At 50.7% G+C, this 17,036-nt stretch overlaps 1 protein-coding gene across 1 annotated transcript; it reads left to right on the plus strand.

Annotated features, from left to right (window-relative positions):
* The first annotated feature begins 4,439 nt into the window (after positions 1-4,439).
* HOXB2 (homeobox B2) lies at positions 4,440-7,675 on the plus strand. The gene is made up of 2 exons (XM_068166380.1): positions 4,440-5,216; positions 6,387-7,675. Exons 1-2 carry the CDS (start codon positions 4,829-4,831, stop codon positions 7,004-7,006), a joined length of 1,008 nt encoding a protein of 335 aa, XP_068022481.1. The 5' UTR covers positions 4,440-4,828; the 3' UTR covers positions 7,007-7,675.
* Positions 7,676-17,036: the final 9,361 nt, after the last annotated feature.

Raw genomic sequence — 17,036 nt, forward strand, 5'->3', positions numbered from 1 at the left:
CTCCTCCTCTTTGGAGTATCTTTCTTTGTTCCTACGGTAGTTCAATTTGATTTCCTCGCTGAAGGGTTGTCTGTTGAGCAATTCTTGAATAAACTTTCTGTTATCAATTTTACCTTGTCCTAGCAGTCGGATTTCAAGGCAAATTGAACAACAGCAGCAGCAGCAGCAGCAACAAAAATCTGCGTGTGGGGAGGGAAAACCAGTGGAGAAATGGCAGGGGGAGAAAAAGGATTCCTCAGCATAGTCCATAGGCTTCATGGCTGGGATTTCTGGGGTGGAAACGTCAGGATTTTGGGCCGAAAAAGTGCTAGGTTAACCCCTGCGCGGCTTCCTGCGCGGTCTTTACGCGGCTGCGGCCACAAAGGGGGGAATCACGTGGTGCTGGGGTCGGGTTGCTATTGGGCCGTAAATGAAAACAAAGGAAAAGGATTAATCGGAGCCGGGGGGGGGGGGGGGGGGGGGGGGGGAGGGAGGGGAAAAGAGAAAATAAAAAGGAGAATAAAAAAGAACAACAATGGAAAATAATTAATCAGGAAATTTAAAATGGGAGAAAAAAGAAAGGGAAGGAAAAGAAAAAGAAGGGGGAAAAAGGAAAGGGGAAAAAAGGAAGGGAAAAAAAGAGGGGAAAAGGGGGAAAAGAAGGGGGAAAAGAAGGGGAAAAAAGGGGGAAAAGAAGGGGAAAAAAGGGGGAAAAGAAGGGGGAAAAAGGGGGAAAAAAGGGGGAAAAAAAAGGGGGAAAAAAGGGGGGAAAAAAAAAGGGGGAAAAAAAGAGGTAGGGATTCCATGCAGGGAGCTTAAAGTGAAGAGAGACTAAATTGCTTATAAATAATGATTTTACTTATAAATAAGGATTATTAAATAAGGATTGTTAAATACATGTGCACACCCACACACATGTGCACACAACCCCCCAAGACCCACACCTTTAAAATCGTTCTGAAAAGCGGAGGGGGGGGGGGGGGGAGGGGGGGCAGGAATAAAAGCCTCATCCAAAGGTTACATCACCAGCAGAAGGGAAAAGGAATGAATCCCCCCCCCCAGCAGCACAAGCAGATGGGATAAAACTGTGAATAATTTGCTTTTTATGGTCTAAAGCCCCTAAGAAAACTTATCTTAAAGCAGCGAGGAGCAATAAAAGTTTTATGGTTGTGGGAAGGGGGTGAACCACTCAGCAGGCTCAAAATGTTCTGTTTCCAGGGCTGATCGAGAGGGGGAAAGTTCCCTTTGGGAGGAGAGGAAAGGGGGAATTGGATTGCTATGGGGAATAAAAGGTGAAAAGGCTTGGAAAAGTACTCAGGAGAGGAAAGGGGGAATTGGATTGTTGTGGGGAGAAAAGGGGGGAAAGGTTTGGAAAAGTAGTCAGGAGAGGAAAGGGGGATTTGGATTGTTGTGGGGAGAAAAGGGGGGAAAGGTATTGAAAGTATTCCTCAGACTCAAAATGCTCAATTTCAGGGGCTGATCAAGATGGGAAAAGTCCCCTCTGGATTCAAGGAGTGGGGGGATTTGGATTGTTGATGGGAAAAAAGGGTGAAAAAGGCTGCAAGAGGTACTGAAAAGGGAAGAAAGAAAAGCTGGGTTGTAGAAATAAGGAGTGTGTGCCCATGTGTGTTTTATCCACCTGTGTGCACTGCCAGGGCCATCCATAGGTGCCTGGATAAAGCCAGAGGGATAAAAAAGTGGAGTGGAGCAAGCTCTGTGTGAGAAATGGTGTCGAGCTTCCTCCCATCCGTGTGAGCTCTCTTAATAAATGAAGTTCCAGGTTAATAATTACAACCTTGGCGCCATCATAAATAACGGTGGAAGAAGGAGACAAGGGCTTGGATTTTCCTCTCCAGGATGGGGTTGGGTGATGCTTGTCCATGCAGAGAATAATTCCCCCTTCGGGGATACTATCACTTAAGAGCATAAAAGCGTGGAGGCTGGGATCATCTCAGAGAGCAAGAGCTTGGGGTTGATCATTTCCCCCTCACCCTTCACCGTGTATATTTTGTCCTCCTGCATCCCCATCGCCACTTTGCTGAGGTTTGTATCAGGAATTGGCTAAAAAATCAGGGGGGAAACAACCACCACCACAACAACAAAGGGTAATTCCAAGGCTCAGAGTGTGATGCTCGCAGTGTTTCCATAGGCTCCTTCTCCTACAACTCCTCACATCCAGGGTTTGATTTGTGGCACTGCATTCAAGCAGCAGGCCTGGGTTTGTCTTACAGTTAGCACATTTCTCTGTCATTCACTAACCCTCTGGATTTATTCTCCTTCCCCCTTGGGCAGGGAGATCTTTTTTTTCTTGCCTTGTTCCTCTGTGTGGTGCGTGGGAAAAATCTCTCCTTCCCCCAGAGCTTCTTTTTTCTCTTTGTTGACTTTTTCCCCTCCTTCTTCCCCCCCCCCTTTTTTTTTTTCTCTTCTTTTTCTCCCCTCCTTCATTCTTCTTCTTTTATTTTCTTTTCTTTCTTTTCTTTCTTTCCCCTTCGTTTTCTTTTTTAATCTTTTCCCCCTGCAACTTCAGTATCAGCAAACCCAACCAGAACAGTTGGAAGCAGCTGGAAAGATTTTTCCCTTCGCTCCTCAGTGAGCCTCTCTGTCCCTTAAAAAGGAGGAACCAGCAGGTCATGACAAAGCCTGAGATACAACCCCCCCAAAAAGCCACTTTAATCCAAAACAGCAAAAAAAGTATCAAAATGGAACTGCTCATTTTTGCATCCACCTTCCTCTGCTGAAGTTGAGGGGCTTGATGCTGATCCCCATGAGCAGGCAGAAAATATTCTGGGGGATTCTCCCTCCAGCCGAGCTGCATTTTGTCAAGGTCTTTATTATTTCCTTCTCTGAGCTAGCTCCTCGGCTTTAGATGTGTTCTGTGCTCCTCAGAAGCCTCCACCACCCACACACAGATGCTTGGACTGACAAAAGTTTCCAGGCTTCTCCCTGCGTGAATGCAGCCTGCCCAGTCCCTCCCTGCTGCAAAATGGGAGAAGTGGAGCTTGAACAAGCTCCCAACCAACCAGGCTGCCGTTCTGCTGGTTATTTTTTGCACTCCCCTCCTCAGGATCTGTATTTTCCAGCCTTCCCAAATTCAAACCCTGGGATTAAGCCTTCAAAAATCTCTCTTTCTTGTTTTTTTCTTTGCTTTAAGCAACTCGTTGGCAACAGCCGAATTTCTTTGCCGAGAGAGTTAGGCCTGAGCTGTCAAAAGTCTTTCGAGAAAAAGATTGATCGTTTCTCACTTCGTCTTTTTTTTTTTCAGGGGGTTGTGAGGACTCAGGCTCTAAAAGGAGGGCGGGGGGGGGGGGGGGTGGGGGGGGGAAATAACTTCCTGGGAAATGTTATTTACTTATTTTGTAAACTCTGGAAGTGGTGCTGCTTGTTGGCAGTAAGGGGCAAGAAAAAAAAAATGGGAAGGAAGAAACGAGATTGCAAAGATATTCGTGACCTTAAAACATGTTTGGGCTTTAGGAGAGTGTAAAGAATCCATTAAGCCTGGCTCTGGGAGCAGAAGGATTCTCTAAAAGTCGTTTAACCAGGTAAATGAGGCTGCACTTGACTCGGAAGTTCACTTGATTTCCTAAGTGCTCGCATCCAAACGCAGAGCCAAAGCTTCCCGCTGCCTGGAATTTCCCAAATGCCACAGGAAAGATGGGATGTGCGAACGCACCCAGGCGGCCCAGAGCTCGTCCCGGTTATGCTTCCCTGAATGACAGTGGGCACGTCGGAGGGGGCAAAGCCCTTTTTCCCACGCCTGTCCCCCCTCCCGCGGGGGTACGGACTTCTGGGAGCTTAGCGAGGGTGTCTGGAGCAGCCCGGCACGGGCAGGGCAGGAGAAAACAGGCAGGGCAGGCAGGGACAGAGGGAAGGCAAAGTAGGAAGCACAGGCAGGTTAAAAGCAGGGCAAGGAGTGCGGGCAGGGCAGGGAGTGAGGTAACATCGGGCAGGGACAGTCGGCACAGGCAGGGACAGTCAGCACAGGCAGGACAGACAGAGCAGGCAGGGACAGGGAGAGCAGGCAGGGACAGGGAGGGAAGGCAAAGTGGGAAGCACAGGCAGGTTAAAAGCAGGGCAAGGAGTGCGGGCAGAGCAGGGAGTGAGGTAGCACCAGGCAGGGACAATCAGCACAGGCAGGGACAGTCAGCACAGGCAGGACAGACAGGGCAGGCAGGGACAGGGAGAGCAGGCAGGGACAGGCAGGGTGGGAAGGAAGAGGCAGGGAAGGCAGAGGACAGGACAGGCAGGGACAAGCAAGAGAGGAAGGAACAGTCAGGACAGGCAGAGACGGGCAGAACCAGGTAGGACAAACAGGGACAGTAAGGGACAGGCAGAGACAGTCAGGACCAGGCAGGGGCAGGCAGCAGCTCCCTGCCTCCAGCCCTCCAGCCCCACCAACCTGAAGCCATCCGAGGGGTGATGGAGGTGGGGGGTGGGTGTGTGGTTTAGAGGCTTTTCTTAGGGATCTTCTGTCGCCTTTTTTTTCCTCCCTTTTGCCTCCTTTCTTTTTTTTAATCAATTAAAGAAAATAAAGCTTTCTGTTTGCCAGCAGGCCCCGCCTGCCATTGGCCGGGGCTGGCCCACGTGACCAGGAATTGGCTGCAATTTCGCCCCAGTCTGGAGTTTAATAGAGCAAGGTCCCCATCCGCCTGTATTATCAGCAATATAACAATTATAAAAAGCCCGAGAACCATCATCATCACTGCCATAAAAACTGAGGCCCTCAGATTTCTTCCCCTCTCCCCCTTCCTCTTCCTCCTCCTCCTTTTCCCTCCTCCCCATCCTCCCCCCCCCCCCCCTCCCCTCCTCCTCTTCCCCTCCCGCTTTTTAAACCCTGGGCCCTGGAAAAGCCATGAATTTTGAATTTGAGAGGGAGATCGGGTTTATAAATAGCCAGCCTTCGCTTGCAGAGTGCCTGACGTCTCTTCCCGCTGTCCTGGAGACATTTCAAACTTCATCAATCAAGGACTCGACATTAATTCCTCCTCCTTTTGAGCAAACCGTCCTCAGCCTGAATCCTTGTTCCAGCAACCAGGCAAGACCGAGGAACCAAAAAAGAACATCTCATGGCCTGCTCCAGCTCCAACCCCAACCTCCGGCACAGCCTGGCCCTTTGGCAGCAGAATTCCCATGGATGAAGGAGAAAAAATCCTCCAAGAAATCTACCCAGGCTCCATCCTCTTCTTCCCCCCCATCCTCATCATCCTCGGTGCCGGTCCCTGCCGCAGGATCTCCTGCAGGTTGGTATATGGAGGGTGGTGAGGAGGTGTTTGCTGAAATATGAGAGGATCTGAAGAATAAACCATCCCCCCCCCACCCTCCCCACTCCCCTCCTGCCGCTCCAGAGCATCCCTACCCCACCACCCCCTCCCAAAAAAAACCCCTGGACTTTCCCCCCCGAAACTTGCATCAAAATGCATCCAAGCCGAGGTGGGAAGGTGGGAGAAATATCTCCTACCTCCTCCCCCAGCAAATAAAAAAGCAAATTGCTGCAACTTGTGCGAAAGCCAAGAGGAAAGAGGGGGCTGAGGGAAGCGGGCTATTTATTAGCTCCAGCGGCAGTGGGGGGACAGGGACATCCGCGACCTGGCAGCTCCTTTTGCTTCATTTTCCCTCCCAGCCCTGCATTTGTATTTATTTTATTTTATCACACTTTACAGAGGGAAAAAAACCAACAAAACAAACCCCCACAAAGCAACCAACCCCCTAAAGAGCAGGGGAAGGGTGGAGGGAGAAATAAAGGCGGGTGGTTGAGGGGAGGGTGAGCAGGATGAGAAGGTGGAAGGAGCAAGAGCAGGATCCTCAGATACAGCAAAATAAATTAAATACACCCCCAAATCCTCCCCCTCCCCCTCCAGACCTCCAGTAAAGCCTTTTTCCAAGGTTTGCCTCGGCCAGGGAGCTCAACAGCCCTGCTCGGGGACCCTCCTTCCCCCGGGATTTAAAATGTTTTAAGGCATAATACACCATTTGAGTGTTTTCACGGCCGCGTTCAAGGAAATGCTTGGGCAGGAGAAGGGAGGACACCAGGTAATTCAGGAATAACGAAATCAAAGCCCCGCAGAGACCCTCCCGAACTCCTGGCATAAAGGAAAACAAATAAAAAGGAAGGAATGGGTGGGAATTCCCTTTTTATTTCCCCGCGAAGGTAGCAGAGAAGAAAAGCCTCCAAAGGAAGAGGCCATTGAGAAAAAGAATTTCTTCTGCTTGGGGCAAGGGGACCGGGGAGTGATTTCCAACCCTCTTCCACGGTGGGAAGAGTTTAATTAAACATTTATTTCCTGCCTCCCCACTCCCCGCTCCCAAATCTCTTTAGTTCTGGGCGCAGCTCTGCCCTGCCCGTAACCGGGAGGGGACGAATCCAACCTCACTTTTTCTCCTTGAAGAGTGTAATTTTCTGTGTGTTTAAGATATCCAGGGATTGGGAGACAGTGGTGGCTCCAGGAGGCTGCGGACCGCCTACACCAACACCCAGCTGCTGGAGCTGGAGAAGGAATTTCACTTCAACAAATACCTCTGCAGGCCCCGGAGGGTGGAAATCGCTGCTCTGCTCGATCTCACCGAGCGACAAGTCAAAGTTTGGTTCCAGAACCGTCGGATGAAACACAAAAGGCAAACCCAGTACAAAGAAAACCCTGACGGGGATCTCGCCTACTCCAACCTGGATGAAGGCAGCGACCCAGCGGAGGAACCTGAAGAGAACCCAACGTTCGGGTCGCTTCCGGAGCCCTCTGGGTCATTCCAAAGCGAAAAGCAGGGCAGTGAGGAACCCGGCAGCCCGAGAGGGTTCGGGGGAGACCCCAGTACCGCTGCCGGCCCCTCGGACCGCGGTTACCCCGAGAGCCAGGACTCGCCTTTGTTACCAGAGCTGAGCATCTTCTCGGCAGAGTCCTGCCTGCAGCTCTCGGAGGGGTTTTCCCCCGGGTTCCAGAGCTCCCTGGAGAGTCCCGTCCACTTCTCCGAGGAAGACCTGGACTTTTTTACAAGCGCACTTTGTACTATAGATTTGCAGCATTTAAATTTCCCATAACCAACCCCCCACCTCCCCTGCTCCCCATCCCGACTGGCCGTTTCTAACCTTTCCCGGAGCACCAGCCCCGTCCCAAACCGCTTCCAGTTCCCCCCCCAACACCTCCCCAGCCTCCTTTAAAGGGTGAGGGGGACATTCCCGAAAAATAACCCCAAACCGTCTCTCCTTAATCATCCCATCCCACCCCTCCCAAACACTTTCTTCTCAAGCTCCTCACACTGGGGGATGCGAATGACCCTCTCAGTATTTATTCTCCGAGGCAGACACGAAAGAGCAGCCCGATTTTGGCTAAACACAGGTATTTAATGAAAGTTTCGTGTTAAACTCTTCTTTATTTTAAGGGAAGCGACGGATAGTTCTCACTCACATTAAAGAGGTTCACATCGCCCCCCTCCCCTCGCCCCCGCCCGAAAACCTTTGTGAATCCTTTCAGCGACTTTCTCAGGAATCGGAATGAGACTTTTAGCTTTCGTAATAAAATAAATAAATGATAATTAAAAAAAAAGAGAACTAAATAAATAAATTAAAATAAGCCAGAGGAACTTTCCTTCCTCTTTTTTAAGTTTTAGATGTAGACTATTTATTCAAATCCTTTATTAGGCAAAGGCAAATTATTTATTGTACATTATTTTCATAGGGTAAATAAACGTCTTTATAAAACCAGGACAAGTGTATGGCTATCTATTTAATTCCCAAATGTGCCCCCCCCTTTTTTTTCCCCTCCCCCTCCTCTCCCCACCCCCAGATAATTTTTCCTTCCCCTTTCCCGCTTTGCAGGAAAACCTTCCTCGTGTGCTTCGAGAGGGGAGACAAAAGAAATTGCTTCCCAACTAACATTTCGAGAGGATTCGGTGGCAGACAAATTCGCTCTCGCCCGTTTTGTTCTCATTTTCCTTCAGCTTGGGGGTTAATTTGACTCTTTTCCCCCCCTCTCCCCCCCCTCCCTTCCTCATGACTCGGGACATTTGTTACCAATTTGAACATTCGCCCTTCAATTATTGTTTTGTAACTGTAAATTCCTCCCGTAAGGAAGTCAGCTGGATAAAGGGATGGGAAAAGACACAAAAGGCAGCGCTGGGAGAGGCTTGGGGGATCGCGGAGCCCCCGCACATTCCTGGGGGCTTGCGGGGGCCGCTCGGCGATTTCTCCCAACACTTCTTCTCCCACCGGCCGGCCTGGATAAGGCGAGCGATGCTTCTAAGCCTTCAGTCCTTTCCTCCTCCTCCTCCTCCTCTCGTCTCTTGAAACAGAAAATGCAGCCGGGCTACATCGCAGTTGGTGTTTTAAACATCTCGGACTCAATAAAACAAAAAAGGTAATAAGGGAGAATTTGAGTAAGTGCAAAAAAACAAATCCAGCCCGGAAGGGTGATGCCTGAGGGGTGTTAATCAACAAATAAATGTTATAGAAGCAAAGGAGGTAAGAATTTAGCTTTAAAGAGGGTTTTTTCCTCTCCTGCCTTTCTTTCTTTCTCCCCTCCAGCAGCACAAGCCCTGCACTCTGCCTCGGCCTCTCACAACGTGCAATTTTAAATCCAAAACTCATATATCAGGGGAAGAGGGCTGGGGTGGGGTATGTTGTTTATGTGGGGGTAGGGAGGCTTATGAATGAAAAGGGGTCAGCGCAGGAATCAATCGCGGTGACACCCCAAATAAATCACGTTACGTCTTTGCTAAGTCATGGGTGTTTCCTCAGCCACGGCAGAAATTTGGTTGCCGTTCGAACGGGGTCCGTGCGAACGCAAGGCGGAAAAACGACCCCGGGGAGGGGGGTGTGTGGACGTTGGTGTGGTGTGGGGCAGGGAGTGGGTGTCTGGCCATGGGAAAGAGGACAGACCCCACGGTGGTGGCTTTAAAATGGCGCAGGGAGCGGTGGTGTGGAGTGAAGCAGCCATGACAAGCAGCGTTGTCACCAGTCCCTTTCTTCAGGGTTAGGGAAAGGGGAGGGGGGGCGCAGCCCGCCTGGTTCCTCCGCCCCACACATTCCGTCCCCTACCACGGCCTTTGGGGTTTTTCTCTTGGGATTGCTGTGTCCCCACACAGAAATCCAGGCCCTTTCTAGTTTGCTGGGTGCTGGGAGTTTGCCTGGGTGCTGTCATCACCGGCCGGGAGTCCCTGGGGAAAAGCTGGAGTCCGAGAAGCCTCCTCGTTGTCTTTTCTTTGGGATTAGAAGCCTCAGAGCCAGGCTTGTTTTCTGCTTGGGGTTGTAAAAAGAAATAAAACGAAATAAAACAAGCCCTCGACAGATGTTGTCGGAATTGCTGCTCGCAGATCTGGATTATCTCTTCCCGCTGTAACAAAGAGAGTGTGTGTGTGTGGAGGGGTGTGTGTGTGTGTGTGTGATATTTTACGGCTACCATTTTACCCTTAATAATATTGCCAGCTTCTTCCCCTCCCAAACCAGCACACGTTCCAGCATCCCACTCCGGGAAGGATTAGGTTTATATTGAAAATCGAAGTAGGATGCAATTAAAATCTGCAAGCGAGCGTTACTTAACACCTCCCCATAAAGAGAAGGAAGAGCCTAGTCAGCCTGGGAGTCATCACCCCCCCGCAAAATCATGCTGCCCTTTCTCACCTACTCTTCTCTGCTCTGAAAATCCCCGAACCATGCTGGAAGAGGAGAGGCGGGAGGAATCCCAGGCACAGCCCAAGCACCACAGAAGGCTATTCATTATCTTTAAGTTTATTTAATGTCTCCAGCTTCTGGAACATACTCAGAGGCAGCGTTGGCACTGCCAGACGTTGTCTATCAAAGCGCCATTTGTTCCAGTGCTTTACATATTTCCCCTCTCTCCCTTCCCTAACCCCATCCCCCTCGCAATCCTCAATACAGGCTTGTTGGGGGATGGCAGGAGCAGGGAATCAGATGGTCGAGGCTGGCCCACGCCAAGAGCCCCGGGCTAGGGAGGCAGCGCTGGGTTCACAGCGGTGGGGGCCACTCAGCCCTGCTCGGTCCCTGGGCAGGGCAGTCCTGCAAAGTCCCCGGGGCTGCTCGGTCCTGCCTAGTCCAAGGGTCACAAAGCCCTGTCCGGTCCTCGGGGATGCTCAAACCCTGCCCGATCTCAGGGCTTCTCAGTACTGTTCAGTCCAGGGGCCACACAACCCTGCCCGGTCCCCGGTGTCACTTAACCCTGCCCAGTAACGGGGCTGTTCCGCCCTGCCCACTTCCCAGGGCTGGTGCCCGGTCCCCGGGGCCTCTCAGCACTGCCCGGTAGCCAGGGCCACTCAGCAGTGTCCAGTAACGGTAGTCACTCAGTTTTGCCCGGTCCCCAGGGCTGTTTCCCTGGTCCCCAGGGGTGCTCAGCCCTACGCTGTAACAGGGACCACTCAGCGCTCCCCACTTCCAGTACCATAATAGCCCTTTCCGATTCCCAGGGCCTCTCAGCCCTGCCTGGTCCTAGGGCTGCTCCGCTGCGTTACGGTTTGGCTCATGGTTCCACACATCCCCTTTGGCCCCACCAGAGAAAGAAGCCTCTTGTTCAACTTCCAAACCCGTGCCCAGACAGATCTTTCCGCAAATCGATCTGGCAGCGGATTTCCACCAACACACACACCCTTTCCGTGGGGAAGGGAGGAGGGGAAGGGAGAGGCGCAGAGGAGGGGACACGAGGGGACACCATCCTCTGCAGGATCCCTCCGCCTCCCTTGTCGGGGCTGGGAGAGGGCGAGCCGGTGTGGGACAGGGGGAGGCAGAGCAAGGGTGGGACGGGGAGGGTGTGGGGCAATGGTTTCCACAACCCCCCCAACGCAAACCCTGACACCTTATCGATACAGATCTCTAACGAGGGCCCTTCTGCAGCTCATAATGACTTCTCCAAGTTGCTGCAGGTCTAGAAAGCATGCCAGTCACAGCCACAGATCAATTCGACACCCACGGAAAGTGACTTAATAAATGGAACCTCGCCAGTTATTATCCTTGCTAACAGCAGGCCCCTTCTTATTTGTCCTAATTAGCAAGACTGAAATGTCGGAGGAAAGAAGGGGGAATATTCAATAAAATCTAAATTATTGAATGACTGTAAGATTCCACCATTAGTTCAGCCATTCTTTACCTTCTTCCAAATGTCAAACAAATGGGGGATGCATATTTGCAACCCTGCCCTTCTGTTCTCCGCGGCTGCGGGGCATATATTAAGCATATTAAGCATATTAAGTGTATTCTGCTCCCGACCGTTGTCAAAACACCGCGATTGCCTCACGGTTATTAACCTGGAAACATGCAAATGAGACTCGCGCGGCACGTGTGGTAGGGGATGCTAAAGTAATATTTGTCTTGTGCTGATCTAGCCTGCGAACATGTTTGCTAAAGAAGCTGCTCGAAGCTCTTGGAGATGTTGAATCAGCCTCCCTCAGAGCCCCGGCAAGGCTCAAGGCGTAAGACTTCGCTGCTTCGTTTCATTCAGATGAAGTCAGCGAGGCAGGAGACTTTGAGGGATGAGAAGTGGAAGAGTTAACTTCTTTCTCCTGAGGAGTCACCCTCACCTTCCTCCTGAGCTTTCCGTCCCCCCAGTGACGGCTGTCACATCCTTTCCCAGTGCATCCAGTTGCTGGGACCTGAGGAACGCTCCTGATGCTCCACCACCCCCAAAGGAAGGAGCTGGCAGGGGGGGGACTTTCTTCTGTTTGCCATCCTGGCTCCTCCTGCCTCTGTCCCAGCTTTGCTGGTTAATTTTCTCCTCTTTATCTACATGGAACAGTGTCTGGTCCAGAAAAAAGTACTTTCTGGAGTTCTTCGGGGTGGATGACTTTAACTGGTGCTGGTTGATGCTAATTACTCTGACCTAGTAATACTAGAAACGTTGGTGATGTTGTTAATAAATTAATGCCCTTGTTAAAGTGAGGGTTTGGGTGGAGCTGGCCCACACCGGGCCTGCTAAGTTCTGGATCTATTTCGGGACCTCTTCCCAGGTTCAGTCCGGGTTCTGCACCCTCCGTGGAACTTCCTGAGCCCGGCCTTGATGAACCCAGACCCAGCCACGATCCCTGAACGATCTCTGAGCTGTCCTGGGGGAGGGCAAGGATCGTTCGGAGGGGGCTGGTCCTGGATGAGAAGCCCAGTAAGAGAAGGAGCATCGCTGGAGCCAGGGGCAGCGGGTACAGAGGTCACCGAGCAAAAAGGGTTGAATGAACCTCATTAGTGAGAACACCCATCTTACCGACACACCTCTGCCCTGGGGACCATAGAAAAAGAGCCAATACAAGCCACAAGGAAACAGGACATGTTCCCCAGAGCAGTCGGAGAACGAATTTGATGTTTTGGAGCAGGATGAGGTGGGATTCGAGGGGTTTGTACCACCCTGAAAAGGAAAAAAATGTCAAAAGAAGCATTTCTTCCCCAAATTTTCCACTCGAAGTGTTGGTCAGGATACCGAGGACACAACACTTGTCACTTGTCCCTGGCTAAACCGGCTCCCATCCACCACCTGTCCATCATCCCCATCCCGAGACCCTCCCGGCGTCGGGCTGGAACTGGTCCCTGTGCCGGTCCCCATCCCGTTCCTGTTCCCCAGAGCGGCAGATAGAGTTATTAGATCTTATCTTCATTATTCCTCGTTTATTCTGCAGCTCAGAACAGCCCAGTGCTGGTAACTCACTGGTAGGATTCCTTCTGCGTTGCTTTGAACTCCCAAACTCTGTAGCATTTCCCCCCCACCCCCATACATTATATTCTCTCTTCATTTTTTTTAGCCCTAAATATAGCTCAGGAGGCTCCGACTTCACCAAGACACACGCCTGGGCTATAAATTTCCCTGACAAATTCTAGGGACAAATCCTCGTTGGTGATAACCAAGTCTGCAGCCAAAACCAACCCCCCTAGCGCCAGCACCGCTTCGTATAAATCACCCCGGCAGGAGCCAGAAGTGACATTTCTTATGCACGACACAAACTTTCTCCGCGGAGAGTTATTTTTAACTCCCAACCGAAGCATCTGAAGACTCTGAGCACTCCGGAGCCTTTGGAAACGTCTCGTATTCCTTCTCTGTCGCCTTGCCCAGGAAAAAAGAAAATCTCACAAGAGAGGCGGCTGCAAACCGCCCCAAAAGGGTCCAATCTTCCATGTCTGAGCTATTTGAGAGCAAACTCATTTTTGTTTCCTTTTTATGTTAAGGAAGAGGTGAAACCTCACCTCGTTGTTCCCTCCCCAGGCTGCTGCAGCCCCGAGTTTCGTGGAGCCGCCACTTTACACCCTATTTAAAGGGTAAAACCGCTCTTAGGAAAAGGTTTATTTTACTAAATGAGGTCGATTTTACTCCTTGGGGTTGGAGTAAAATATGTGGGCTTCCCTTACTCCCTAAGGTTGGAAAAAAAAAATACATGGAGTTGCCTAGGGGAGGAGTGTGGGGAGATGTTTCCACCGGATAAGATCCCCCTCGGGTTTGTTACATCGCCTCTGGATGGGTGGAGTGGCCAAGGGATGCCCTCGGTGGGCATGAGAGGTCCCCCGCCGCCAACAACTCCACGGGAAGACAATGTGATGCTGCTGTGAGCTCCTCGTCTCCTATCTGCTCATTAGATAGAGCTGTGAGGAGTTGAGGGGGCGTGAGGGGAGGGGGGCGGTTCAGGCCCGGATCTGCTCTCGAGGTTGAGGAAGCAGCTCTGTCCAGAGCGATCTGGACCAGCGTGCGTGCAAGTGCCGTGTCCTCCGCTCCCAGGGATCGGCCGAGCCCACTTCTGGGCAGCATCATTTCCAGGAATCAAAGAGCTAAAATTTGGCCGCTCACCCTCTATCCTCATCCATCTCCAGGTCGTTTCTTTTAATCCTCTTGAGTGAAAGGCGGCAGCATCGGCAAAACAGTGCTGCCTGTGTTTAAGGAGGCGAGGAATAATTAGTCTCCCTCAGTAAGTGGAAAGTCAAGTAATAGATATAATGAAAGGCTACAAAACTGTTTGGGAGAGTGTAGGACAGAGCTCGAATCGTCTGAGAACCTCCAACAACGTTTTATTTGGCCACTTTCCCTCTCTTAACTTCCCCATAAAAGAGGTTTTGAGGAAACAAAGGTGCCAGTGATAGAATTCGTCTCTCCCGGTCATTATTTATTAGCAACAATCTGATTTTTCTTTCCCCTCCACGTTGTGAAGCACCGAAAGTGGCTCTCGAACCTCCTCCATGGGGGGAATGAAACCAAATAATCACAGAATCGTTTTGGTTGCAAACCAAGATCATCACGATCCGAGATAATCGAGTCCAACCATTCTCTAATTCTACGAAGTCTGGTGCTAAACCATGTCCCTCAGCACCACGCCTCTGCTTCTTTTAAACACCTCCAGGGATGGAGATTTAACCACCTCCCCGGGGAGCAGCAGTTTGGTACCGTATCCAGGGCAAGAGGCTATGAAATCCATGTTGGGAAGCAATTCCCGAGCCATTCCCAGCGTTCCTGCTGAGGTTTTGGCTTCCGAAAATCCCAGGCAGTCCCCACAAACCACTGGTTTGGGGAAAGACCTTGTCACCTGGGGGTAGCACAACCCGAGCCAGGTGGCAGGGTGGGATGGAGCGCAGACACCTGCCTGGGGCCACCGGCCTGGCATCTCCAGAAAGGAAGACTTAGGGGACAACCCAGCAGCCCAAATGAGGACTCAACACCCTGAAATCTGCCCGTGGTTTGCTGCCGGGACTCCCCCAGCACTGAGAAGGGGGCTGAATAAGAAGAGAAGCTGTGGAGAGGAGCAGATGGCGAGTGGTCCCGCAGTGCCCGGGGACAGGGGGGGCTGGGAAGGCAGTGGCACCTTTTTGGCGGGGACAACCGGCTCTGACGCCCTATCTTTTGAGATCTGATAGTTACCTCCCCACAGGAACAAAAAAAAACCAAAACAAGCCTTTGCCAAGGTGATTTCAGCTCCACACATGCTCTGCTCGGCTCTATCTTCACTTATCTCAACAGTATCTCCACTTTCCCCCAAAAGCCGGGGCTGGAGCAGCTCCCAGGAGCCCGCAGACTTCACGTCATGGGGATATTTGCTGGATTTCGTGGCTGAAACGGTGATTCCGTCCTATCCGGTTTTCCACCCACCAAAGGAACTCGGCGCTTTCACCTCAGAGCTTCCTCTGCTCTAAACTTCGGTTTAGTTTGGCTGGGAGGAGCTGGATGGCAAAACTTTTCCCTCCCCGCCAGTGAGCTCTTGGAGCTGCTGTGCAACTCCAGAAGACGGCTGAGTTTTAGAGACAATAAAGCATCCCTCAAGGTACCAAAGGAGTGAGTTCAGGGTGGAAAGTTAACAGACAATACGGAACACTCGATTCAGGGACGAACTGAGCATTTATCCTCTCCTTGTTTTCATTTTACACCCATAAATCACCTCTCGTAGGCATCGTTTAAATATATCGTTTAAAGATATCGTTTAAAGATATCGTTTAAATGTATCATTTAAAGATATCATTTAAATACATCATTTAAACGTGAGTGCAATGTAAAATAAACCACCCTGGAATGAAATTAAGAATCGATTTCTCTTGCAGGGGGGAATGACATGAGAGTTGTTTCGGATCTTCATCATCACTTTCAGTTGTTTTTTTGGAAGAAAACAAAACCCCCAAAAAACAGGAGGTAGAGAATCGCAGAGAACATTTGGAACCAAAGAGGTTTTCCTCCTGTCTGTCTCAGCATCAGCAGAATCGGCGGAATAAATCGAGGTGCAGCTCTGGAAATGGTTTATTTCCCTTCGCTCCTTTTTATTGAGGGACCAGAGGTCTGATTGGCTAAACCTCGCGTTTTCTCTTGGTGGGGACTTAAAGGAGGGAGGAAGGTTTGGTGCCATCGCTGCCTGTGTCGCGGTTTCTTAACAAATGCTACCCCAACGTGTTGCATCAGCCGAAGCCACCCGCTAAAGGACGTGTTTATGCTTTTCAAAGTGAACTTTTGGCCTGGGGAGGGGGGGGGGGGGGGGGCAAAAAAAAAAAGAGAGCCCTCTTGGTTCTTCCTAGAGGCTGAATCACCAGTAAATATCCTGACAAGTAACAAATGACTGTGGGCGTCATATTGTTGGGTGCTCTTGTCTCCCTTCTGCTAACAAGTAAATAAATGTTGCCTACCTATGTTTCCATTCTCTGAGGAGTGGAGTGGTCGGCCTGGAGTCAGTGTCTTTCCACCTACTCATCGGCTGGACGCTGCTCCAGCCTGGCAACAGAGATGGGGAAAGATCAGCCCGCGTTTGGCATGGAAAAGCTGAACTTAACGCCCCCCAAACTGGTTAAACTCCTTAAACGTGCCCTGTTTTCAGCAGCAAACCTTTGCATGGGTGAGTGGATGGGGAGGAAGATACGCGGACAGCCACGCGGAGCGTTTTTAGCCCCATCCCTCTAATTATTTGGCGCGGTATTTCTCCAACAAAAGCCAGGCTGTCCTCCTAACTTTATTTCATCACCTCATTAGAATATTGATTTAATTATATCGCTTTTACCCGCACCGCTCCTAGACACAAAGCGAAGGAAAGAAAAAAAATTCAAACACATGGAGCCTGTTTTTCTTAGGAGCTTTTAATCAAACTCCTCAGCCCAGAAAGCACCAAATGTGTTCAAGCTGATTATTAAGTGGGGGGGAAAAAAAAAGTTCGAAATGAAGGAAAGAGCATCCTTTTGTGCCCTGAGGGGAAAACAGAGCAATCAAGACCTCCCTACCTCTTTTCCCTCTGTCTTTTTTTCCTCACACGGGTTGGGCAAAACCTTCCCCCCCCCCAAGCTGGAGTAAAAGGAAGTTCTGCCGAAATTGGCTAATCGCATAACTTGGGGGCCTTTTTAGCACTTAAAACAGTCATGGATGGTTCTAATTCTTCTCCCCCAGCCCCTCCACCTCCCCGCACCCCACCTCCCGCCTCTCTTTTAAAGTCTTTGAGGAAAGATTTTTTGACGTATTCGTGTTGTTATCAGATTGATGGGCAGGGTTTGATTGAAACCCCTTTGTCATGTAAATGTCAGGCCCTTGATGGATGAGCTCAGAGATGTGACAAACTTCGGGAGCCACTCGCTCATTGGGCTGGGGATGGACCACGTGGCCGCCTCCCCTTGTCCCCCTCAACCCCCCCCACCCCCC

Source organism: Melanerpes formicivorus, unplaced genomic scaffold (assembly GCF_026170545.1).
Source record: "Melanerpes formicivorus ecotype bairdi unplaced genomic scaffold, bMelFor1.0.p_v2 SCAF_100, whole genome shotgun sequence".
NCBI classification, from domain to species: Eukaryota; Metazoa; Chordata; class Aves; order Piciformes; family Picidae; genus Melanerpes; species Melanerpes formicivorus.

Coding starts and splice junctions, on each gene's coding strand:
- HOXB2 (XM_068166380.1), top strand. CDS start 4,829: ATGAATTTTGAATTTGAGAGGGAGATCGGGTTTATAAATAGCCAGCCT. Junction 5,217..6,386: donor TGCCGCAGGATCTCCTGCAG/GTTGGTATATGG, acceptor TGTGTGTTTAAG/ATATCCAGGGATTGGGAGAC.